Source organism: Malus domestica, chromosome 13 (assembly GCF_042453785.1).
Source record: "Malus domestica chromosome 13, GDT2T_hap1".
In the NCBI taxonomy this organism is placed as follows: Eukaryota; Viridiplantae; Streptophyta; class Magnoliopsida; order Rosales; family Rosaceae; genus Malus; species Malus domestica.
In genome coordinates this window covers 4,716,857-4,741,902 of record NC_091673.1, presented here as the reverse complement: position 1 = coordinate 4,741,902, position 25,046 = coordinate 4,716,857, and the positions used below count along the sequence as shown (strand labels likewise).

At 37.0% G+C, this 25,046-nt stretch overlaps 4 protein-coding genes across 5 annotated transcripts; 2 read left to right on the top strand and 2 right to left on the bottom strand.

Annotated features, from left to right (window-relative positions):
• Positions 1-11: 11 nt before the first annotated feature.
• Positions 12-3,990, bottom strand: LOC103451818 (probable apyrase 6). 2 transcript variants are annotated; one of them, XM_070810258.1, is made up of 9 exons: positions 3,030-3,990; positions 2,677-2,789; positions 2,154-2,261; positions 1,979-2,033; positions 1,377-1,568; positions 1,185-1,282; positions 806-1,002; positions 599-683; positions 12-504 (listed from the first exon to the last, which is right to left on the bottom strand). In XM_070810258.1, the coding sequence occupies exons 1-9, from the start codon at positions 3,634-3,636 to the stop codon at positions 469-471; spliced, it is 1,491 nt and encodes a 496-aa protein (XP_070666359.1). In that variant the 5' UTR covers positions 3,637-3,990; the 3' UTR covers positions 12-468. The 2 variants fall into 2 exon arrangements, with proteins under 2 accessions (XP_070666359.1, XP_008389467.1); XM_008391245.4 differs by having other exon boundaries at positions 12-683.
• A 5,729-nt stretch (positions 3,991-9,719) lies between these two features.
• LOC103451819 (amino acid transporter AVT1I-like) lies at positions 9,720-11,508 on the top strand. The gene is made up of 3 exons (XM_008391247.4): positions 9,720-9,957; positions 10,102-10,709; positions 10,968-11,508. Exons 1-3 carry the CDS (start codon positions 9,840-9,842, stop codon positions 11,478-11,480), a joined length of 1,239 nt encoding a protein of 412 aa, XP_008389469.1. The 5' UTR covers positions 9,720-9,839; the 3' UTR covers positions 11,481-11,508.
• A 7,119-nt stretch (positions 11,509-18,627) lies between these two features.
• LOC139190471 (uncharacterized) lies at positions 18,628-19,915 on the bottom strand. The gene is made up of 2 exons (XM_070810788.1): positions 19,811-19,915; positions 18,628-19,413 (listed from the first exon to the last, which is right to left on the bottom strand). The coding sequence occupies exons 1-2, from the start codon at positions 19,913-19,915 to the stop codon at positions 18,628-18,630; spliced, it is 891 nt and encodes a 296-aa protein (XP_070666889.1).
• A 3,207-nt stretch (positions 19,916-23,122) lies between these two features.
• LOC103452328 (amino acid transporter AVT1I-like) lies at positions 23,123-24,969 on the top strand. Its single transcript, XM_008391828.4, has 3 exons — positions 23,123-23,367; positions 23,512-24,119; positions 24,378-24,969. The coding sequence occupies exons 1-3, from the start codon at positions 23,250-23,252 to the stop codon at positions 24,888-24,890; spliced, it is 1,239 nt and encodes a 412-aa protein (XP_008390050.1). The 5' UTR covers positions 23,123-23,249; the 3' UTR covers positions 24,891-24,969.
• The last annotated feature ends 77 nt before the right edge of the window (positions 24,970-25,046 follow it).

The window sequence follows — 25,046 nt, the reverse complement described above, 5'->3', positions numbered from 1 at the left end:
AAGAATAACAATTGTGACGAACAAATCACGTGCATTACCACATTATCATACAACAATACAGCTTTCGACATCTCTCTCCAATACCAGCATGCCCCTGTTCTTTTTATCCTAACCTTCTTTATTGCATTTGGGAGCCAATGTGAGCTCATATGATATAGTAAATAAGAGGTATCGGGCTTCCTCTGAATACAAAATGGGGATCTAAGCGTAGCTATGGCGCAAGTAAGTTACCTCTAAATTCTGTGCAGATAGATACCCGCACTGTACAATCTCACTTCTGGTTGGTGACCTCGAGAGGGTGGCCTTGGGCAAGAAGCCGAGGCTGCTCAAGTGAATTGGGTTTAGCATATCGCACCACTCTTTCAATCCGAATCTACATTGCAAGTGTGCACTCCTCTACAAGGCGCTATCATCATCTACTAACACGAGTGACTATATACCGCCCTTTCTCCAGATCGTAAATTGTCTTCAGCTGTGGCTTCCTCCACTTTGACAGTGACCACACTGTAAACATTAATATTGAAAAGATAAAAATTACTGATAGCAATGTGGGAGATCCATCATCAATTATGGCGGTAAGCCGATCAGAGTGCCCTACATCCAAATCAGATGTACTTTGCAAGATGAAAGCTCCCAGTGCCCAATCGAGTGGAATACTTCCCACCTGATTTGCAAACCCGATCCTGGTAATTAAAAAAAAATAGTGACAAACAATAAGATACAGATTCGCATTCGTGTGCTCAAGTTCAAATGTATAAGTATGTCATCATATTAATATACAATTCTGAAGTAAAATGAGTAATACCTTTCATCATCCAAAGCAATTCCAAGACTATCATGAAGTAGGGCTACCGCATATGCTGAAGAGAAGCAATAGTGCAGCAAAGCTTCTTCATCAACTGTCGGGTATCTCTTCTTTATCTTTGACCAATCTTCTCCACAAAATTGTTGTCCAGCCATCATCAAATTTGAAAGAAATCCTTTTGGGGACAAACCAAAGAACTAAGCAAGTATTGACAAAAAAGAAAAAGGAGTGTAAGAAACACCGTTAACTGCAATGAAGAATAATATCTTTTTTTCAAATCTGAAAAGGTATAATTTTTACTTGCTTAACACTAAAATTGATGGTAAAAGCAGTAATAAGAAGAAACTGATGAAAAATAAAGTACCGAGAAGAAAAAAACCTTAGATGTATAGAAAAAGTTTTCTGTAGCCAAAAACTTTCCCCGAAGCTTAGGAATGAAAGTTGATCCTATATCGCAATGTTGATACGAGCATTTCTCTGATCCCAAGTAAAGAGATAATCAGTGTTAAAAGAAGGTAACGTGTCACGCAAATGTAATAATACACTAAAGATTGAAGAAGAGTATCTAAACCTTTTCCTTTCTGCAGCATAATTTTTGCAGCAGATCTGCACTCAGAGAAGTTACCCCTTGATTGTAGAGCAGATAAATGTCTGTTCTTCCCAACCGAAGAACGTGGAGGAAGCTCCAAAGACTGCATCTTATATGAGTAGCCTTTAGGAGTGCAAGGATCTATTGACATTCTTTCCTGAAGTGACTTAGCAGCTGCATTAATGAGAAAAGGATGAAGAAACTCAGAAAAAAAAATATCATATTCTAAGTGTGAAACTTTAAGAAGTATGGCCAATATGCATTTGATCAAAGAAAGGAATCAAAATAACTGTGCAAAAGGGAGAGTAAGAACCGCATAAATATGCTCCATGCTAGCAAACAGTCTAATATTCTGTTTTAAGAATATATGAACTGTCAATTGTAGCATTCAATGCAAACGAATGTGAACCAACACAAATCCATTGCATTCAAATAAAGACAGATCCTATCAGGACAGACAACGACACTCTATGTATCTAAAGAGGTATCAGTTCAAGGTGCCACACTCACAACAATATATTGGAATTCAGTAAGTCAAATAACTTGAGGTTCAAAGCATTCATATAATCAGCGCAGAAAGAAACCTGAGTCGAAGTCTCCAGAAACAATAGCCTCTTTCAATGAATCATATGCAACATTCTGCAAAACCAAATTACTTTTTAAACTTCAAACCATAAAGTAGCACCTTTAGGAAAATTAAAGTTCAAGCTTCCAATTGATTGGCAACTTTAAATAGAGTTAACAGAACTAAATGAATACCTGGCCGAAATGAAGAAAGCTGTGACTGTAGAGATTGTAAGTGACATTGCCAAATTTAATTGCACGAGAGAACTCAGGAGGCACTGACTCACTTGAAACAAAAGTCACCTAAAATAAAATTGCACTGAACATTCTCAGACAACCAAAAAATAAGAACCTCATATTCCCAACCACATGAACCATGCATAACTCCTTCCAACTCTTTTCTCCGATATTTTTTTAGTAAATTAGAAAAAACACTTCAAGAGTATAATTGGAGGGAAAAAAAAACAACTCAGCTAGCCACTTGCCATGTTCTAACTAATTCTTAGTTGTGAAATTCCTTTGTTGTCATTCACCCATTCAAAGTCAGCAGGGTATCCTTCCAAAACATTGGACTTGAAGTGTTTCTCTCTAAAGTGCAACGTTATCAAGGACTGTTAAGTGAAAAGGCCTAAACTTTTTAGTGCTTGTGCAAGAAGATATCTAATCATATTTCCGAATAGAACACAAATTCCCAAGTAGCAGATAGAAATAACCTAACCTGAGCAGAAGCTCCACCAAGTTCAATAATCCCAGTTGTTTGGGTTGGATCACCACCAAGAGTACCAAGAGCGTGGTTTGCAACAACCCAAGCATATAATCCTTCATCAGATCCTAAATCAACTAGAATTTTCAGCAATAACGATTTGAAGACTAATTCCGAAAGATAAAAAACTACAAACTTGAAGTTAACATACAATTAACAATGAACATTATGGCAAATAATCTTTCCTAGTATCCGATATCGGCTTGTTTCGCACAATGCCACTAAATTTAGCTTCAAAGCTTATTCATTTCACTTCAATAGTATTGCAATTAATACCAAAATCACCATAAATTCACAACTAACAGTACCTGTAATGACGGAAGCCCACTCGTCACGAAACTTAAACCCCGAACTGCGAAGCACCTTCCTACAAGAATTCAGAATCCGATTCTGAACACCCAAGTCAAGCAATCGAAGCCCCGCCGTAGCCATAAGCCTAATCTCCGTCTCCGCCCAGTGCTCCTTCGGAACCCTCCCCTTCCCAAACTCCACAAGCTCCCGCAGCGACCCACCTGCCGATTCCGGATCCTCTGCATACGCCGAAAGCCCCGGATTAACCCGCATCGACGCCAACCCATCCTTTCCAAAATCAAACAAGGCGCCATTACCGCCGTCGACTCCGCACCCGAATACATGGATCCGGCTTCCCGTACTCCCGCCGTCGATGACAATCCCGTACCGTTTCGTACCAAAATTTCTCGAATTTCGCGCGGAAACTAGAAAGTAGCATACTGTGAGAGCGAGTGCGATGGCGACTGAGGCGATGATTAAGAGGCTCGATCTGGGGTTGTGCTTGGGACTCCGGGAGAAGAGATTGGATCGGGTGATGGGTCGGATTTGGAGCTTAACCGGATCCATATTGCTGTCGTCGTCGTCGTCGGCAGGCTTCCCTTTACGGGTATTCAATCGTCGCATGAAAAGGCACCGAGAATCATAGCAATTTGCGCAGGTAATTTGACAAAAACAATGATGTCGTAGTAAGGGTTTCTAATCGAAACGCAATGAAAAATTAAATTCAAATGTAAATGTGTAAAGAAAACAAAAATGAGGGGTGGTGGTTGATCGGAAACGGAGAGGGCAGCGATCAAACTGTCGCCCTCTCGATCCCTCTGTGTGCGTCGGAGGTGTTGCTATCTGGGAAAAACGAACGGCCTCCTGGTTTTCCCTCTTCCTATAGAGGCAGGTTCCGACTCCTCCTCACTCCCTCCTTAGCGCTCCTCCGACCGTTCCGGTTCGGTTCACTTGTCTAATTGTGACTCATTCTTTACGGTTTGTCGCGCTGGACCGTTTTTCATTTTGTTTTGAGATTATTTATTGGCCTAATCGGATAAATAGTCTCCCGTGGTCATAAGGTATTCGGATGATAACCCTAGTTGGCCAAATCGGATAAATGGTCCCGTGGTCATAAGGAATTTGGAAGATAGCCCATGTGGTAGAAAAAAATCGGATTTAAACCCATGTGGTGTAAGTCTATTAGGATTTATGCCTGAAATTAGAGGTTCTATCATTTCTTCGTTAAGCTTACAGGTGGAGCAGAGTTTCTCTTAGGAGACGCGACATAACGAGGTGAACCTCATGAGATAAATAGTTTTTTTTGTGTAATTGTAAATGTGAAGTAAGTTTTCGTATCCTATTGGTGAAACTAACTTTTTGAAATTCAACATATTCTCTGTTTTCGTCTTTTTCTGCTTGTGAAATAACTGAGATGAATGAATTTTTTTACCATAAACTGAAATCTTCTCTCCCCCCCCCCCCTTTTTATTGTAAGATATTTTTTATTGATAGATACTTAGAGAAACTCTGCTTCACCTATAAGCTTAACGAAGGAATGATATAACCTCTAATTTCATGCATAAATCCTAATAGACTTAGACCATAGGGGTTTAAATCCAAATTTTTTATACCACAGAGGCTATCTTCCAAATTCCTTATGACCACAGGGACCATTTATCCGTTTTGGCCAACCTAACAGAAGGGTATAAATCCTAACAGACTTATAACACAAGGGTTTAAATCCTAACAAACTGTGACCACATGGGTTTAAATCCGATTTTTTTTTACCACAAGGACTTTCATCTGAATACCTTATGACCACGGGAACCATTTATCCAATTATGCCTTGTTTATGTGTATACCATCGAACAACCGAAAACCGAAAAAACAAATGGAACAAACGAATTAAACCGAAGAACAACCGTACCAAAATATATATATATATATTTGCACCCTATCCTTGCATGTTTGTGTATTCTTTTCTTTGAATTACTGAATGTCGTAGTTTCTCGAAAGAAAAAAATTTCACCAAAAAAATCTTCTAGCGTTTAAAAGTTATCAAAATATTTTCACCAACAAATCATTCAGACGCTTTTAATATTTTAAATATTAGTATCAGTATAAATATTCATATGCAAATTGGTAGAAATATCAATGAATATATTGAATCGATTTTAGTCGCTTTTGATGAAAATGATGAAAATTTAAAATGAAACTTTAGAGGTCAAACATTGGTTTGGACGACGAAATATACGAATTTCTCTAGTATTTAACAGATGTGTCAAAAATATCTACAATATCTATCGATTTTAGTTTAAACTTAAAAGTTTATGTGATATGAGGTGAAGTTTAGACTTCAATCCTTATTTTCATATATTTCTCTAATTTTTTATATATTTCTACAAAAAATATTGATCGTATAAATTTTAAACGTTGGATATATCAATAAGGGAAAATATAGGTTTCCTCTTTTTCTTGTATTTTCTTTTTTCAGGACTTGAGGTCTAGCTGCTCCTTTTTCTTGTATTTTCTTTTTCAAGAAGGGTAAGGTGTATGTCCTCCCCTCTTTTCTTGTATTTTGTTTTTCTTGCTTTATAAAGGATAAGATTTTTGGCTTCTCTAACTAAGTGTAACTTTTTTTTTCTTTTTCATATCAATAAATTTCTTTCGTACCGTTAAGGTTTTCTTAAAAAATATATATATATGGGGCTCGAGGATGGTGAGCTGAATGCTACAAGAGCGAAGCTCATTAGTGAGCCCATAGTTCGGCTAGAATATATCACAGTGTGGCCTAGCAGTGTATTGGGCCATACCATCAAGACCAATAAGATCCCAGCATCGGGCTATCAGAACCCGACTACCCAATTTCACCGGTCTACACAATTTATTCTTATTGCCTCGTTTATGTACATGAAACATATGTTACGCGGTGAATTATTATTCGTGTTATAATATGGATAAAAATTAAATACACATGTTATAAGTTAAGTGAATCCTAATATCACATGGACGATGTTTTGACTACATTTTGAAAGACTTCTCGTAAAGAATCCAGATGTGAATATAACTAGGTCAGACATAATACAAATATATATCTTCTCATCCCACCATTTTGATAGGAATTAAAATGAATATGCTTCAATTTGGACACAATTTTTTATTTCTCCTTTCAAACATGCCTAGACCTGAATATTTAATCATGGGTGTGCTATCCACACACCTCATTTTACTTCTCACACACCCCTTGATTATTTATGTATGTTGATCTTCTTTAATTCATCTGATCCGACGGTCGAAAATTAAAAAGGTGTGTGAGAAGTAAAATGGGGTGTGTGGATATCACACCCCTTAATCATATGAAGTATTTGCTTTTTGTCACGTTGCTTTCAAATTCTTTACAAAAGGTTGGAAAATAATATAATGCATATTCCATGCAATTTCTTTTGACCTACAAAGTAGAACCAGTGAACCATGTCCACAATTTCCCCAAGCAATCAGTTAGGTTAGAGAGAGTCTTTAAGCATGCCTAAAGAATCCGTGATGTGTGCCCTTTTTTTGGGTAACCCAAAGGAAGAAGTTAGCTTCCTCAGATCGATGATTTTCCATTTTTAGAATATTTTCATGATTCATACCAATTCGTTATGAAACTTAGGGACAGAGTCGGCTTTTAAGTGGTGTGACCGGTTTTAATGCATAAGGTCCCAAAATTTTGGGGGCCCCCAAAAATAAATTTTTATTGAATATAATATTATATAAAATAATATTATATAAAAACATTAATCAAATAAAAAATATATATATTTGATGGGGCTAAAAGCCATCTGCCCTCCAAAAATAATTTTTTACTGAAAATAATAATATATAAAAATACTAATCCAATCAAGAAATATGTATATAAAAATCTGATGGCTGATTCCCAATAATTCGTTGAGTCCCATCACCTTCCTACTTTTCTTTTCTCATGTCCAAATCCCATCGCTGCTCCCATTTTTCTTCTTTCACAATTCACACCACAGTTCCAGAATTCCCATCACTACCGCTGCAGTCTACTTTACTTCTCTATTCTTATTGTTCTTTTTCCTACAAATTAGTAAACCCTAATTTATAAGTTCATGAAATTGAAGAGAAATTTCTGAATATGAAGACAATTCAATTGATTAAAATGATGTAGATTTCGATTAAAATAAAATATTTACTAATTCAAGTATATTGACTTGGAATTTGAAGATTTGGGTCTTTCTCATTTATAATATTTTTTTTTCTTTTGTACTTTTCAGGACAAAATCAAGAGAAGAACAGTCACAAAAAATCACTAGGCGCACACGTATTGCGGACTATCAGGTTTCATTGTTCATAGTTACTATAATTTTATTGTGATATAAAAAATGACACCTACTAGAAAATATCAATTTGGCTACTTAAAGCGTCAAAGAAAAAGAAAAATTGAACAATTGACTCAGTCTCAAAAAGGAGCTATTGATAGGTTCTTTTTGAAATAAAAGGAACCACAAAGTTTATTTCGATATTACTTTTTAACATCAATACATTATTCAATTTTTTTTTAAGATGTCTTATAAAAAAGGCATCTTTTATGAATTTCACACAGGACCTCCGAAATCTCAGAGACGGCCCTACTTAGAGATGGTGATGGATTGATCATATATAAAAGAATCATGCTTCGCTTGTGAAAGAATAGCAGCAAGTGATGTTGAAACCCAATCACAAATAAATAAGTGTCCGATTATAGTTCCAATTTTAATTATTCAGACACGTATCCATTTATGATTGGTTTTTCAGCAACACTTGCTGCTCTCCTTTTATTAGCGAAACATGATTCTATATTAATGGTGATGGATTATTATCATAGCTCTAACGTCTTCCTTACAATTATACAAGCGAGCATATACATGGGATGGAAGCACCTTTATCGTTGTTCATGCGGTCATATTTCCACTCTCTTCATACATAATGCTAGGTAAATTATCACAACACTACCAGGCATCGATCGATCATGGGAAACATAAAAAAGAACGTCCTGACTTTTTGAAACGACACATTTAAATGAGTTGTTCACTTGTCTATCAGAAAACTAAAACTTATGCGGCTCTAATATTGGACTAATTTTTTAGAGGCAGGTGTAACTACATTAGTTAGAGCGAATATGCTTTTTTTGTATACCCGAGTTCAACTCTCCATCTCAAAACTTAGATCACTTGTATCAAAACTCTCCATAATTTTTTTTTTCCCGATGATTTCAGTATAAATATACAAATTCGACCCCTTTTTGGTTGAAAGTATGTGAGTTTTTCACATTTAAAATTAGAGAGGCTCAAATCTTTAGTTAATGTAAATAATCACTTAAATGAGTCATTTCAGATATACGTCCCGATCATGCATCAATAGGTACCAATATTGTAAATTGGTTTCTTTCTCTAGTGCAAGACCCGTGTGCCCAATAGCTTCCACTTACTAACACCGAAAGAAAAAAAGGCAATCCAATCTTATGAAAGAAAATTAATTTGCATGTAGTTCAATATCCTAGTGATAGGGTGTTAAGTTTTCACCTATGTCACGGTTTGAAACTCTCTCTCCTAAATCATTTCAATAGTTTCGAACCATCTTCATTCTCCTTAATAATGGTAAAATAAAAAAAAAAAAAAAAACCAAAAAAACCCTAATTATCTAATTGCCATTGTTATGTATGTTTTTCTTTGCGCTTTAAAATTTACTCAAAACATGTACACTAATCATGTTTATAATATTCTTTTGTTTTAATTATCTTTAAACAAAAGTGTTGAAAAGCACATGGTAAGGTTTATGTCACTCCCGACTAGGTATAACTTCTTCTTTTATCCATATCAATAAATTTCCTCAAATTGTTGAGAATCTCAACAAAAAAAAAAAAAAAGAGACATGGTTTCCAGTTTGATTGTGATGTAAGATAAGACCATGAACGTGGAAAGTGCTTTTTGGGCTATTTTAAGTAATTGTTTGGTACTGAGGTATTTTTATAAAAAGTGGGTATAAAAAAAGTTGAGCTAAAAAATATGTTTGGTAAATATATAAAACAGCTTATTTTTCACAGTTTTAGGTGAAAAAAAGTTGAAAACGTGAAGCAGCAAAAATGAGCTTATTCTCACAGCAGAAGCAGTTCTTTTTTCAAAGCACATAAATACCAAACCAGGAGTGCAATTTTCATGTGTTTATTCGTAATTGTTTTAGAATGAGAACTTATTGGATATTGACCAAAATAGTGATGATATTCAAAATATTAGTTATCATAAAATAAAATACACAATTATGATTTGAAAACGGTTATTGGCATTCTATAAATTCAATTTACAATGGCACTTCTCCCACTGTAACAAATGAGGAGTGCCAAATAAGTTTTATATTCACGTGTCAATCACTGTTCTAAACAGTTATTGATGACATCGCAAATAATGCATGACAATAAGAGCATACGTCTCCTCTGAGATTGGATCCTAATGGAAAGTAAGCTTAATTTCTTCTAAAGCAAGGTTCGTGACATGTAAAGTGGGCTTCCTTTTGAAAGTCTATAGACGTGTAATTTTCACCAATTAAATTCCACAGATTGTACAAGCTGCCTAATGCTCTCTTTAATTAAATATTGGTGTTTGTTTGTGTGGCTATCTACTCATCCTCACCATCCATTTCCCTTTTCTTTTCTTTTCTTTTCTTTTTTTCCAGGAACAAATGATTTTGTTATTGGAATTCAATCGTTTCTGGCAACGCTAGCTTTGGTCACCTTTTTGCGTTATATAACTGGATAGCCCCTTCTTCCTCAGTGGAACCAAAGTTTTTATAGTGGGCAGCGCAAAAAAATGGACAGCCTTAAAGCAGAGAAAATTGAGAGCCAAAACCTACCCTCACAGGAACCAACCAAAGGTGGAGGCACCACATTTTTCAGAACATGTTTTAATGGTCTCAACACGTTATCAGGTAAATTTGTCACTTTTTTCTCCCTGTCACACCATATTTTTAACTTTCTTAATTACGATAAGTATGAGTTAGGTCAGTTGATTAGGTTAGTGTGTCTGATCCTTTCACACAAAACATTCTTAATTACCTTGTTTAATTTTTCAGGAGTTGGGATTCTATCGATTCCATTTGCGCTTTCTGAAGGAGGGTGGCTGAGCTTAATCCTTCTTTTCCAGTTGGCACTTCTTTGTTGGTATACTGGGTTGCTTCTGCAACGTTGCATGGACGGGAATCCGGGGATCAAGAGTTATCCCGACATTGGAGGAGCTGCTTATGGACAGAAAGGAAGACTTGCCATCTCCATTTTTATGTACCTTGAGCTGTATTTGGTAGCTGTTGAGTTTCTAATATTAGAAGGTGACAACTTAAACCAGTTGTTCCCAAGCATGGGTTTTAACATGGCAGGCCTCAAAGTCGGAGGCAAACAATGCTTTGTTTTGCTCACCGCCCTTGTAATTCTGCCAACGACATGGCTGAAGAGTCTGGGATTGTTGGCGTATGTTTCCGCCGGAGGAGTTTTCGCCTCTCTTTTTTTGGTTGCCTGCGTATTTTGGGTTGGTGCGGTTGATGGTGTAGGGTTTCATGAAGGAGATGTTCTTCTGAATTTCAGAGGATTGCCTACTGCTGTGAGCTTGTATCTGTTCTGCTATTGTGGCCATGCAGTTTTTCCCACATTGTGCAATTCCATGAAGGACAGAAGCAAATTCTCCAAGGTCAGTATTTTCAAAGAGCGGTTAAATAATTCAGGGAACATGCGCAGATAGAACAGTTGCAAATTTTTAATAAAAAACAGAACTAGAGGAATACTTAAGAGGATTATAAAGAGGCATTAAATCGTGATTCACATATGACTTATTGTCGGTTTAGTCTCCTTCAACTTGATTTTTTATTAAAATTTTTGTAACCGATTCTATTTGTTCCTGAAATCTTTTGCAGTGATCTGACCATGTCCATTTTCCCCATCATTGCAGGTATTACTTATCTGCTTCGTTGCAAGCACCATCACCTACGGATCAATGGCGGTTTTAGGTTACTTGATGTTCGGACAAAACTTGAAGTCTCAAGTCACATTAAATCTTCCAGTACGAAAAATTTGTTCAAGGATTGCAATTTACATTACTATAATTAATCCCCTCACAAAGTATGCAATTATAATCACTCCGATTGCTGCTGCTATTGAGGATACACGCCCTTTTCGCAACAGTCGCACAATTAGCATCTTCGTGCGAACCTTAATTGTAATTAGCACCGTAATTGTGGCATTAGCCATTCCATTTTTCAGCTACTTAATGGCTTTAGTCGGCGCATCTCTGAGCGTGACGGTCTCAGTCTTGCTGCCGTGCTTGTTCTACCTCAAGATTAACGTTGCTGCTCAGAGATTCGGGTTCGAGTTCGTGGTAATTGTTGCGATTATGGTAATAGGGTCTTTTGTTGGTATAGTGGGTACGTACACTTCTGTGAAACAAATTGTAAGACAATTCTGAAATTGTAATGGAGCATTTTAATTAGTAACTCTGATAAATGTTTTGCAAGAAGTAGAATTTCAGCACATGATTCATTTCCCATTCTGCAATTATGCAAAATCACTTTCTGTTTTTGCATTTTTTTTTTGGGGCTTTTAGATTTTAGGGTTTCAATAAGATTGTTTTTAAATTTTAACCTGAATGGTTTTTAAAATCTAATATAAGTCCTTATTTTTAAAACTTACTAGATTTAAGTAATTATAGCACATTTATTATTTATAAACTTTTCATTCGAAATTCTTTACCCATCCATAATTATGTTTTTTATTTTGTGCTCTAATCATATGAATAGATAAAAATTTATTCAAAATTCAAATTCTCATTATTAAAAAAATTCAACAACAAAACAAAATCAATTTATACATAACATTCGGTATCTTATTTTATTCATAAGTACGAAAGTATCGGTACATAACCTTTGGTACTTTATATTACTCATACCCACAGAAGTATCAGTAAGAATATATTGGTACAAATGTATTGGTACATAACTATAGTATATAAACATACATATGTACGTGATATGCATATACATATATATGGAGAAATTCACACACAATAAAAAATATATGATAATATATGACTTTTCTTATTATGAGAACTTAATAATAACTATCAATGATAAATAACATTTTTATTATTGATGGGAATCAATATATAACCTACAAACAAAAAACTCAATAATTATTACAACATATTTAATATTAAAAAGTTACAACTAAATACTAAGGATTATAATTAGTTTTTAATCGTAGATAAGGTTTTATTCAAAAAGTAATTTTGGATAAGGATCAGAATATAATTTTTCTTTTGTTTTTTTGTTCTGTATGGAAGCATTTTTTTATGATGAATTTGTTGGAAAATTAGTTTTTATTATTATTGTTATTTTATTAGATTTTTTTGTGGGCCAAGGATTATGATTATTCATACGTTATATTTAGGGTTTCTTTTCATTTTCTCTTATAAATAAGAATCTTATAAATGCGTTACAATGTAATTTTATGAATTATCAATTATGTAACATTCTTAAGGAATCTTGTTGTGTTTCTTCGATTTCAATATTCTTTAATTTTATAATTCTTTTATTCGATCATGGTACGCATACTTTAATTTTCAACTGAACTGTCAGTTTTGACGTTCGGTCAAATGTCAATCCTGCTTCCGGATCATGGCTTTCGACTTTCTGTAGTGGAGAAGGATGTGTGTCCAATAGCATCCACGAAACTGAAAAAACAAGAAATTCATAGAAAAAGGAGCAAACCTAATCCGGTTTTTAATCAGCCAACAAAGTGCATTGCTTTCCTAAGAGCAACTTCACTTCTAAAAAATACAGACATTCAATCTATTTAATCCACTCAATGAACAATGATAGACTCTATGAACAGTTTAATTAATCAAATGCATTTCTATCTCTAAAACTATATAGGCTAGTCAATTTATTAAAATATTATTAATTTTTATAATAAAATAATAATTTAATTTTTAATTTCTGACTTTATAAAAAAATATTATTAATTTCTGACATTTTATTTATTTATTTTTAAGTTTTTTGGCCAAAAAATCTGGATCGTTGATTTGAAAATCAAATGGTACTCATTGTGCCATGTCAGTAGCCATTAATTTTAAATTTCAATTTTTTTTACCGTTGAAATCTAACGGCCTAGAAAAATAGCCATTGGGAATCCAACAGTCCACATGGTGCCACATATCCACACGGAAGAACCCCATATTGCACCTGCACAGTGGGCCCCACCTTTGCGATGTTGTCGGCCACTCGCGACCATTCGCGCGTGTTTTCCACGTGCCTAACACAAAAAAAGGATATCAAGTGGCTGACGTCATGTAGGTTGGGACTCTGCACATTCTGGACCGGCCTAGAGACTGACTTGGGCTGGATTGCAGCACATTTGGGACTTTAGACTAGCCTATTGTCTTGGGCTGGACTTGCTCTAATAATTTACTGCTTTTTCCCAGCATTATTTTCATGTGCTTGGTTATAATAATTACTCAGCTAAGTCGGAATCCCTTAAAGCAAAGAAAACGGAGAACCAAAACCAACGCCTTGTCCTCCGTGATTGGTTTTTTTGGGTTTGGGCGTGTGTTGGGACGACGTCTCACCTTTGTGGTAGCGTCTTTGTATTGCTGTTATCCCTCGCACGGCCCTTTGTTTGTTTTGTTGTGCTTGCTCTTGTGTGGGCTGTCTGTATTCTGTTGGCCTCTGGTCTTTCGGAATGGATGTTTTTTTAGTTCAAAAAAAAAAAAAAAAAAAAACCAACGCCTACGAATCGTACTACAATTGAGAAAATTTCCAGTACAATGGTCACAAACTCACAAGAATCAGGAAGCATGCACCATCATTTGATCATAATCATTAGTTTGGAATATCATGTTAGGATTAATTTAAATTGCACCAAAGCAAACTTTGGATATGCCATTTCTTTTATTAAAGGGGCAAAAGATAACAATAAAGGTCATACCCAGTGCACAAGGCTCCCGCTTTACGCAGGGTTTGGGAGAGGTGAATGTCGGCTAGCCTTACCCCCATTTATGAAGAGGCTGCTCCCAAGTCTCGAACCCGAGACCTACCGCTCATGGCTTGCCATCGCACCAAGTGCGACCTCTGGGCAAAAGATAACAATAAGATAAAGAAAATGACCTCAAAAGGAGGGTACCAGCTGCAAGAATTTGAAAGAGGAAGATCTATAAAATACATCCAATGTTGTAAGATCGTGTGAAAGATAAAAAATCTCAAAATAATTAATCGTGAGATACGAAATATGATATTCTTAGCTTGTTAGTGAATAATTGAAAGATAATATAATAGAATACGAGCATTCAACTCAAAATTAATCGGTAATAAATTGAGAATAGTTTATTAGCTATATATCGGGCTATTCTGACTCATTTTTCATCGTCTGCAATTATGCAAAAGCAACTTTCGTCTTTTGTTTTTAATCAGTATGGAAGCACTTTTGAATCTTGATGATGAATTATTATTTCATGGCGTTCAGCCAAGTATTTCATATTGAATCTGGATACATTATGAGACATTGGGCACACATAAAGCAGCAAGTTTCATTGTAAATAATGACTTTTAACTTTTTTTAGAGCAGAAGAATGTGCTTCCAATATATAACACTTCAACACTAAAAAACAAGACATCCATAGAAAAGAAGAGCATATATTTAATCTGGATTTGGGATCCCTGCAAAGTACGTACACTGCTTTCTTCCCTAATAATTTGATGCTTTTTTCAGTCCTTTTTCTTGCATTATTCATGGCCTGTCATGCATTATCTAGTGTGGACTAATATATTGAACTTGTACAGAAGTCACACACTTACAGTGGACTAGAAAATTTAAGTGTGATACTAATATATTGAACTTACACTAGTGAAGCAGTATTGTTATACGTATCAAACACAAGTTACATGATTCTTATATTTAAGTGTCACACTCACTCAAACTACTGTGAAATGCCTAATGAGAGACACCTAACGTCGGACCCCATAAGGCTAAAAGCAAAGAAATGGAGAGCTAAAAACCTAACACCTACGGTCGAGAAACTTTTGAGTGTGACGATCATAGATTCACAAAAATAAGGCAAAATGCACCACCTTTTTGGATCATATTTGTGACAGCCCGTCCCGAGAAACAATTATCGTTGATGTGAGAAGACTAAAATGCCCTTGGGCGTTGAGATGTGTTGTGTGTGACATGCTATTGGAAGTGGACTAATATGTTAAATTCCTAAATTTTTGGGACCAATTGGAACTAAAGGAAATTAGTGGTGATTGGTTGGTTGTTTGTAAACCACACACACACAAAAGTACCACTTTCTCTCTCTCACCCTCCCGTACTCGCTCCCTCTCGGACACACACTCTCTCTCTCTGCAATTGTACGGATCACACCCCAAAACCAACCATTTCTCACAGATTGAACTTGCAGTGACCATATCCGAGATCCTTGAAGGTCAACAAATTCAACCATGTCATTTTTGACCTTGAAACCATAGGAAAACCTTAGACCTGAGAGGTCCGTCGAGGTACAGTACCACTGAAGTGATTTTCAAGGTTTCAAGCCATATCAAGACTCCTAAAGGTATCTTCTCTCCCTCCTAAGTGTTTTGGATGAGTTTTGGCCAGGTGTAGACGTAAGGAAACCTTGGAAATTGAACCTCCGAAGGTGGTACTGTTCACCAACTTTTAAATCGTGAGTTTCTTTAATTTTTAGAACCATAGCAAGCTTAAGGACCTTCCCACAATGCTCGGAGTGCATCGTTGGTGAAAATTGGACGTCGGGAAGCCCAGATACGAGGAGTTGCAGAGGTCACCGGATTTTCAAACTTGCTCCGACGTGATTTCGTGGAATTTAAAGCTTCAAATAGGTATAAAGTAATTCTTTGGACCCTAAGCTTCATTTTGGTGGTAATTTCGTAGAAAATGGTGAAGAAATGAGAGAGATATAGCAATTTGAAAATTTCTCAGTTTTCCGGTGACGACGACGGTCGCCAGAGTCTGAGGTTGAAGATGACGGAATATTCTGACACCGTCAATTAAGTTTAACGGAATCTGTTAGGATTTAACAGAATATTCCCTAACTGCCGTTACTGTTTCCGTTAGGGCTCCCTGCGCCTGGCCGCGTGTCTTGCCATGCACTCGCCGGTGCGTGGCGGCGCTTGAGTGGATGAAAAATTATTTTAAAAATATGGGGACGATCCTGAGATTGTATAGGTCACTGTGGTATATTCATATACCCAATTTGAGATATGTATGAGAAGTTATTACATAGTTTAGTTTATGTGCTTAAATAACGTTATTTCAGTACTTCTCTTATAGGTAAGACCTATCCGGAGGATGAGCGTAGCCAGGCTAGGCATGGGGGTTACGACCCAGCTGCATATCTGTGAGTGGGCAATTATTTTCAATATATATATATATATACACACTTGACGTTTTTCCCAGAAAACGTATTTAAAGGAAATGTGATTTAAATGTCATGCTATGCCTATATTTTATTTTGGTATATGCATTATCATAATTATGCATATTGTTGTATGGTGTTGTGGAGGCCCAGGTAAGCTCAGGTGAGTTATGTTTGGGTTATATGAATTGTCAATGATGCAATTTGTGATTGAATAATGTTAAACTCATAAAATTGCACTTAGGGTGCTTGTGATTTAGCCAGAGATATGACACAAGCTTGTTTATTATGTCACCTCTCGCACCATATGCTCACATTAGATCCAATTTAGGTGCACAGTCTTGTCGTACAAACCTTATTTATGGTTTCGACTCGTAGATGACTAGTGATTTATCGCCCAGTTATTATGTTAGAGTAGTATTGAGCATGATTATATTACACCCATTATTGTCGTACATACCTTATTTATGGTTCCGACTCGTAGGTGACTAGTGATTTATCGCACAACTATTATGTGAGAGTAATATTGAGCATGATTATATTACACCCATTATTGTCGTACAGACCCTTTTATTGTGTTCCGACTTTTGTGCAATATGTTGCCGTATAGGTCATTGTAGTGACTCCGGCTAGAGTGACTTTTGAGCTATGAATTCAGCCGTACAAACTACCACAGAGGTTCCGGCTAACATGTTATATTTCTATGAAATTATTCTTACCTGAATTGGTTACTCTGTTATATATAGGCATGGAACTGTTCGTTGCCGAAGGAAAAACTAATTGAGGAGGGAAAATTTAACTTTTTAAATGCTTTTCGTAAGGCAAGGAAGTCAGTGCAGGTAGGCGAGGGCAGTTCCGGTCTACAATTTATGGGTGTATATACCCTTTCCTTTGGTCGTTTTAGCAATCTTTCTTAGTGCACCCTTAGGCGAGCAAAAGAGAGAATGCTTGGTAACAGGACAGTAGGAGTTCAGTATACATACAAATATGAATCTTGAATTATTGAGCATGATTTGAGATATATACATATTTATGTATTCTATTTTTGGGAAATTATCTATATACTTGTTTTACGGCGAGGGGTTAGTATATTCAAAGAAAAATAAGGTTTTCGTGTAAATGTGTTTTACTGACCCACTCAACTTTGTTTTTCGCCCCTCTAGGTTTTAGGTACCAGAGTTTGGTGGCCATGAGGAATCCAACGGGGTTTCTGACAGAATCCGAAAAAGTAGGATTCACCTTCGGCTGTTGTATCTTAGTAATTGTCCTATTTGACTGCAACTAGACTTTCTTATTGCTCTGAAAGTGTATTTATACACTTAGACTTTTCACTAGCATCCTATCTTAACTGAGATTGCTAGTTGCTTGGTTTTAAATTGTTCGTATTTCCTTACTCTTTATCGCTTCCGCTTTGCGCACAAGGCTATGTCACGCTCACGTGACGGCCAACACGTCTCGACTTCGGTCGGGGCGTGTCATATTAGTACTTAGTTTGAACGTGCAGAGTGTTTTTGCAGAATGTGGAAAAGTTGCATGCTGTCAAATCCATGAGAGCACCTAACTCTTTCACGTTCGATTCTCCTTCATCTTGTATTAAAATTTGAGAAATTATTTTTGCACTAATTTTTTTTTTCCAACCACTCTCTTCTTTTATTGTAGCCACTAAACTGAATAAATAAAAAAAATCAACTAACGTAAACAAAAAAAGAAGTGCACAAGAAGAAGACGGGAATGTGGTAAATTAAAATCCCAAATATATATATATATATATATATATATTTAGGCTTGGGCTGTATGAAGTACTAGAACTAGAATTTGGGCTTTGGGTGGACAAAAAAGGAACAAGTTCCATCATCTATAGGTTTCCCTGGACAAATTTGAACCCAGAAAAAAAAGAAAAAGAAAAAAGGAGGACGTTGGAAAACAAACTTTTTTTTTTTAGAGGAAACACACTTCATTGAAACAAGACAGGATCAACAAAGCAGCAGCAGAAGAGCCTATAAGAGGCTAATACAAAGGTAGAGCCTGAGCAGGAAACAATAGTGCGGGGCTTACAAATAATAGGACACTTCCACCTTGTGAAAGCGTCACCCCAGCACCAAAAAAAAACATATGAGAATTAATGTGGACAAGGAAGGCCGTCATTGTGTAGGATGAAAACCAACGAAGATGGGGGTCGATCAACCTAAACATAATCATTCATCTCCGACGAATTATGCAACGCCAAAATGTGCGTTGCTTCATTAGCTAATCTCGGAACCCAAGACCAACGACAACTCTGAAAAGAACTCCCCAACAATCTGATCATCCCCAATGTAGGGGAAGCCTCCCAGTTGTCAACAACAGAACTAGAAAGACAAGAAATGACTTCTGACAAGTCCGCTTTGAAAATGACCTCCTGAAAACCCAACTTCAACCCCAACCTGCACCCATGAAACAAGGCAAGGGCTTCCGCAGTGATGGCAGATGGAGCACAAATAGGGTAGCGCGCAGCTGCTACAAATCTTCCTTCAGCAACACGCACCAACACCCTAACGAAACCTTGTTGAGTGACCATCGACCAGCTATCATCCACATTTATCTTAAAACAAGGATCAGACAGAGCACACCAAGAGGCAACTCCAGGAGCCGAAGCAAAACTCGTCACTCCACACGGCTCCACGCTAGAATTAGCCTTCAAAAAAGAACTAAGGGCAGCTGAAATTTTTAGAAGAACTGAAACCGGGTTCAATGGAACCTTATTAAACACAAAATCACAACGAGCTTTCCAAATGAACCAACAAGTGAAAGCAATGTAAGATTGGACCCAATTCTTGCTTGAAGCCGATCCAAACGTTGGCGAAAACACATCATTGCACCACCCACCCCACGAAGAAATAGCTTTACCATCCACTTTGTAAGGGAGCGCACCGCCAAACCAGATAGGGTGAACCCAAGTACAAAGGAGGAAGAGATGCTCAAGAGATTCATCCTAGCACAAACAGATAGGACACACAGGGGAATGGGCAAATTTACGGTGATAGAGAGTAGCACGGGTGGGAAGCCCACCATGAATCGAGATCCAAATAAAGTGCCGGATCTTAGGATACACCCCAAGTTTCCATAAATGTTTCAAAAAAATAGGAGTGAGTTGATTAATTAAAGTAGAGCTAAACCCCCTCTTGTCCACAGCACTGCTTAGTAACCAATTATACCCCGACTTAACCGAGTAGATACCCTTCTTGTTCGGAGCCCACACAAGTATATCCTTACGACCTAAAACACCAATGGGAGTAGTCTAAATAGCCATTTGATCCATTTCAGAGAGAAAAGCTTGCAAAAAAATCAATATCCCAACAACTTGATATCGGGCATATTAGCGAAGAAACTCTGAGATTTGGCGATACACTCTGCTGTCCCATAGGCTTCGGGTGTCCCGAAGGAATCGAGGGCAGCCACCTATCACTCCAAACCTTGACATCTTGCCCTCCCATGATTTGCCAATGGGAACCCTTATTAAACAAATCTCTAACTGAGAGAAGACTAGCCCATGCCCACGAAGCTCGACCTCCTTTTCTAGCCTCCAAAAAAGAACAGTGAGGGAAATAGCGAGCTTTGATCACACGAGCCCATAGAGAATTTGGTTTAGTTACCAATCTCCAACATTGCTTCATAAGTAAGCTTTATTAAATTCTTGAAAATTCCGGAAGCCTAAGCCACCCCGAGACTTTGGAAGCCCAAGAATAGACTTATGAACCCAATGAGTTTTTCGAACCCCATCCTTGCTCCCTTACCAAAAATTTGAAACCAGAGAATCTAGTTCCTGACATACAATGGCCGAAAACTTAAAAATATTCATTAGGTAGGCAGGAATGGCTTGGACCACAGCAATAATTAGAACTTCTTTCCTCGCTCGAGACAAAGAATTATGTTTCCAACCTTGGAGCTTCTTCATCACTCACCCCTTTACATAGGCTAAACCTCTTTTTTTTTTAACACCCCCAGATAGCCGAGACACCCAGATAAGCACCCGGGTTATCAACCACCTTCATACCAAGGATATTGCCTAAAAGAGTGGAGCAGTCAACAGGAACATTTGCACCAAAGAAAACACTCGACTTATTAAGGTTCACTTTTTGACCCGAAACCTCACAATACAATTCAAGGAGTTGGATAATATTGCGGCAATTCTTCTCATTTGCTCTCAGAAATAGAAGAGTATCATCCGCAAAGAACATATGCGAAATAATCGGTCCGGAGCCACCGAACCTTACACCCTTCAGAAGATTGTGATCCATTGCATCCTTAATCATCCGGGATAGAACTTTTCCAACCAAGATAAATAAGTAGGGTGAGAGGGGGTCTCCCTGTCTGAGGACCCTTGAAGGACTAAACTGGATCGAAAACACACACCCCATTATGATCCTCCGCCAATCATTACAAAAACCCATTCTTTCCATAACCGCATCAAGAAAATCCCACTCCACCCTATCATAGGCCTTTTCCATATCAAGCTTTATGCCTATCTCGAACTTACCTTTAGCTTTTCTACCTTTCAGGAAGTGGAAATGTTCATGGGCAATCCCAATACTGTCCTGAATTTGCCGACCCACCACAAAAACATTTTGAGTCGGGGAGATCAGATCTGGGAGAATCATCCGGGACAGAGGGCTAAATTATTCTGATTATTTTTCTCTGGACAGAGGGCTAAATTATTCAGATCTGGGAGAATCATCCACATAAGCATTTGCCGACCCTTTCTTTTAATTTTTCTGATTATTTTTCTCTGGACACCTATTTTTCACTTTCTTTGAACACCCATTTGCTTGTCTAAATTATAAGGTCATCTCCAACCGAAGGCTGGCCAAAGGGCTCGTTTTAGCCCTCTGACCCTCGAAGCCTCTGACCCTCGAAGAAATTAATATTTTAATGAACAGTGCAGGGCCATATTTCTTACCATTTCCAACCGAGGGCCATAGGGCTCGTTTTAGGCATGTCATAAAAAACCATCTCCAATCGAGGGCCAAATGGTAATGGTATGGAATGTGAAGAATTGAAATAAAATGAGGTAAGATAGTATAGAATGATGAAAAATATGTGAGAAATGATGTAAGAAAAAATTAGAAATTAAATTTTTATTTTTAAAAAGTCCAAAAAGAGAAAAGAAATGTGGGCTAGGCATAAAAAACAAAAAATAAGCTGGGACAAAAAAATAAAACCTAAGCCCCAAACCCTAAAGGGGGCTAGACAAATGGAAAAGAACAAAAAAAAAAAAAAAAAAAAAAAAGAAATTGGGCTAGCCAGCGGGTTGGCCCTTTTTTGTCCAGTGAGGCCCACGAGCCATTTGCCCTGATCCTTGGTTTGAGACGGTTTTCGGACTATTTTCGGCTCTTTGATCTTTTAGACCCTTCGGTTGGAGATGGCCTGAAGGCTTTCTCTTCAATTTTATTGTGAAATTCAACCGTCCTCAAGTTCATCAATTTCTGGATTACAACCATATGAGCGTCCAAAAAAATAACTATTTTTCTTGATAAAATCACTATGTTCTTTGTATAATTTTATAAATACGTATAACAGTCTCTCTGTTTTTTTTTTTTATTGTGAAGTAAGATAAGACCATGAACGTGGAAAGTGCTTTTCGGGCTATTTTAAGTGTGCAATTTTCATGTGTTTATTTGTAATTGTATTAGAATGACCAAAATAGTGATGATATTCAAAATATTAGTTATCATAAGATAAAATACACAATTATGATTTGAAAACGGTTATTGATATTCTAAAAAAAATTCTATTTACAATAACATTCTAGAAAGTCTGTTAGCCATTCGCACTCCTCCAAGTATAACAAAAGAGGAGTGCCGAATAAGTTTTATATTCGCGTGTCGATCATTGTTCTGAACAGTTATGGATGATATCGCAAATAATGCATGACAATAAGAGGATACGTCTCCTCTGAGATTGGATCCTAATGGAAATTAAGCTTAATTTCTTCTAAAGCAAATTTCGTGACATGTAAGTGGGTTTCATCTTGAAAGCCTATAGACGTGTAATTTTCACCAATTAAATTCCACAGATTGTACAAGCTGTTAGACCCAGTTGGTTTCTGTTCCCGCGACTTCAGGAAGTTGTGATCAACCTAAACTCTTATCTATGAAGAGTTAGTTCAGTTTGCAACTCTTTTAAATGTTTGTTGTTTCGGTGATACGTTTCCTTTGTATCTTCAATTGCATGCCTTCGAGCTATCAGCCAATGGGAAAAAAAATTGGATTTGTGTCGTTAGACTGCTAGGGTTCTGATACCATGTAAAACTTAAGTATATTCAAGGGTTCACTTCAATTGCATGCCTTTTCAATGAAGGGCTGCATGTATTTATATTCCACTTCAGATTAGATTAGAGAATGAAATCCCTATTTACAAGGCTATTCAAAATTCAAAAATTACAACAGAAGATACAGAGGAAACGTATCATAGAAACAACAAACATTTAAAAGAGTTGTAAACTGAGCTAACTCTTCATAGATAAGAGTTTAGGTTGATCACAACTTCCTGAAGTTGCGGGAACAGAAACCAGACACGGACTTGGTCTAACACAAGCTGCTTAATGCTCTCTTTAATTAAATATTTATGTTTGTTTGTGTGGCTATCTACTCATCCTCACCATCCATTTCCCTTTCTTTTCTTTTCTTTTTTTCCAGGAACAAATGATTTTGTTATTGGAATTCAATCGTTTCTGGCAATGCTAGCTTTGGTCACCTTTTTGCATTATGTATCTGGATAGCCCTTGCTTCCTCAGTGGAACCAAAGTTTTTATAGTGGGCAATACAAAAAATGGACAGCCTTAAAGCAGAGAAAATTGAGAGCCAAAACCTACCCTCACAGGAACCAACCAAAGGTGGAGGCACCACATTTTTCAGAACATGTTTTAATGGCCTCAACACGTTATCAGGTAAATTTGTCTCTTTTTTCTCTCTGTCACACTATATTTTTAAATTTCTTAATTACAACAAATATGAATTAGGTCGGTTGACTAGGATAGCGTGTCTGACCCCTTCACACAAAACGTTCTTAATTACCTTGTTTAATTTTTCAGGAGTTGGGATTCTATCGATTCCAATTGCACTTTCTGAAGGAGGGTGGCTGAGCTTAATCCTTCTTTTCCTGTTGGCACTTCTTTGTTGGTATACCGGGTTGCTTCTACGACGATGCATGGACGGGAATCCGCGGATCAAGAGTTATCCCGACATTGGAGAAGCTGCTTATGGACAGAAAGGAAGAGTCGCCATCTCCATTTTTATGTACCTTGAGCTGTATTTGGTAGCTGTTGAGTTTCTAATATTAGAAGGTGACAACTTAAGCCAGTTGTTCCCAAGCAAGGGTTTTAACATGGCAGGCCTCAAAGTCGGAGGCAAACAATGCTTTGTTTTGCTCACTGCCCTTGTAATTCTGCCAACGACATGGCTGAAGAGTCTGGGATTGTTGGCGTATGTTTCCGCCGGAGGAGTTTTCGCTTCTCTTTTTTTGGTTGCCTGCGTATTTTGGGTTGGTGCGGTTGATGGTGTAGGGTTTCATGAAGGAGATGTTCTTCTGAATTTCAGAGGATTGCCTACTGCTGTGAACTTGTATCTGTTCTGCTATTGTGGCCATGCAGTTTTTCCCACATTGTGCAATTCCATGAAGGACAGGAGCAAATTCTCCAAGGTCAGTATTTTCAAAGCACGGTTAAATAATTCAGGGAACAGGTGCAGATAGAATGGTTACAAATTTTTAATAAAAAACAGAATAAGAGAAACATTTAAGAGGACTATAAAGAGGCATTAAATCGTGATTCACACATAGCTTATTGTCGGTTTACTCTCCTTCAACTTAATTTTTGACTAAATTTTTTGTAACGGATTCTATTTGTTCCTGAAATCTTTTGCAGTGATATGACCATGTCCATTTTCCCCATCATTGCAGGTATTACTTATCTGCTTCGTTGCAAGCACCATCACCTACGGATCAATGGCGGTTTTAGGTTACTTGATGTTCGGACAAGAATTGAAGTCTCAAGTCACATTAAATCTTCCAGTACGAAAAATTAGTTCAAGGATAGCAATTTACATTACTATAATTAATCCCCTCACAAAGTATGCAATTATAATCACTCCGATTGCTGCTGCTATTGAGGATACACGCCCTTTTCGCAATAGTCTCACAATTAGCATCTTCGTGCGAACCTTAATTGTAATTAGCACCGTAATTGTGGCCTTGGCCATTCCCTTTTTTAGCTACTTAATGGCTTTAATCGGCGCATCTCTGAACGTGATGGTCTCAGTCTTGCTGCCGTGCTTGTTCTACCTCAAGATTAACGTTGCTGCTCGGAGATTCGGGTTCGAGTTGGTGGTAATTGTTGCGATTATGGTAATAGGGTCTTTTGTTGGCGTAGTGGGTACGTACACTTCTGTGAAACAAATTGTAAGACAATTCTGAAATCGTAATGGAGCGTTTTAATTAGTAACTCTGATAAATTTTTTGCAAGAAGTAGAATTTCACCACATGGTTCATTTCCCATTTCTGCAATTATGCAAAATCAGTTTTTGATTTTGCTTTTTTTTTTTTTGGTTCGGTATGGAAGCACTTTTGACG

Coding starts and splice junctions, on each gene's coding strand:
- LOC139190471 (XM_070810788.1), bottom strand. CDS start 19,915: ATGGGAGGGCAAGATGTCAAGGTTTGGAGTGATAGGTGGCTGCCCTCG. Junction 19,414..19,810: donor GTGTATCGCCAAATCTCAGA/GTTTCTTCGCTA, acceptor TGTTTGTGCTAG/GATGAATCTCTTGAGCATCT.
- LOC103451819 (XM_008391247.4), top strand. CDS start 9,840: ATGGACAGCCTTAAAGCAGAGAAAATTGAGAGCCAAAACCTACCCTCA. Junction 9,958..10,101: donor TGGTCTCAACACGTTATCAG/GTAAATTTGTCA, acceptor TTAATTTTTCAG/GAGTTGGGATTCTATCGATT. Junction 10,710..10,967: donor ACAGAAGCAAATTCTCCAAG/GTCAGTATTTTC, acceptor CCATCATTGCAG/GTATTACTTATCTGCTTCGT.
- LOC103452328 (XM_008391828.4), top strand. CDS start 23,250: ATGGACAGCCTTAAAGCAGAGAAAATTGAGAGCCAAAACCTACCCTCA. Junction 23,368..23,511: donor TGGCCTCAACACGTTATCAG/GTAAATTTGTCT, acceptor TTAATTTTTCAG/GAGTTGGGATTCTATCGATT. Junction 24,120..24,377: donor ACAGGAGCAAATTCTCCAAG/GTCAGTATTTTC, acceptor CCATCATTGCAG/GTATTACTTATCTGCTTCGT.
- LOC103451818 (XM_008391245.4), bottom strand. CDS start 3,636: ATGCGACGATTGAATACCCGTAAAGGGAAGCCTGCCGACGACGACGAC. Junction 2,790..3,029: donor GTGGGCTTCCGTCATTACAG/GTACTGTTAGTT, acceptor TAGTTGATTTAG/GATCTGATGAAGGATTATAT. Junction 2,262..2,676: donor TTGGTGGAGCTTCTGCTCAG/GTTAGGTTATTT, acceptor ATTTTATTTTAG/GTGACTTTTGTTTCAAGTGA.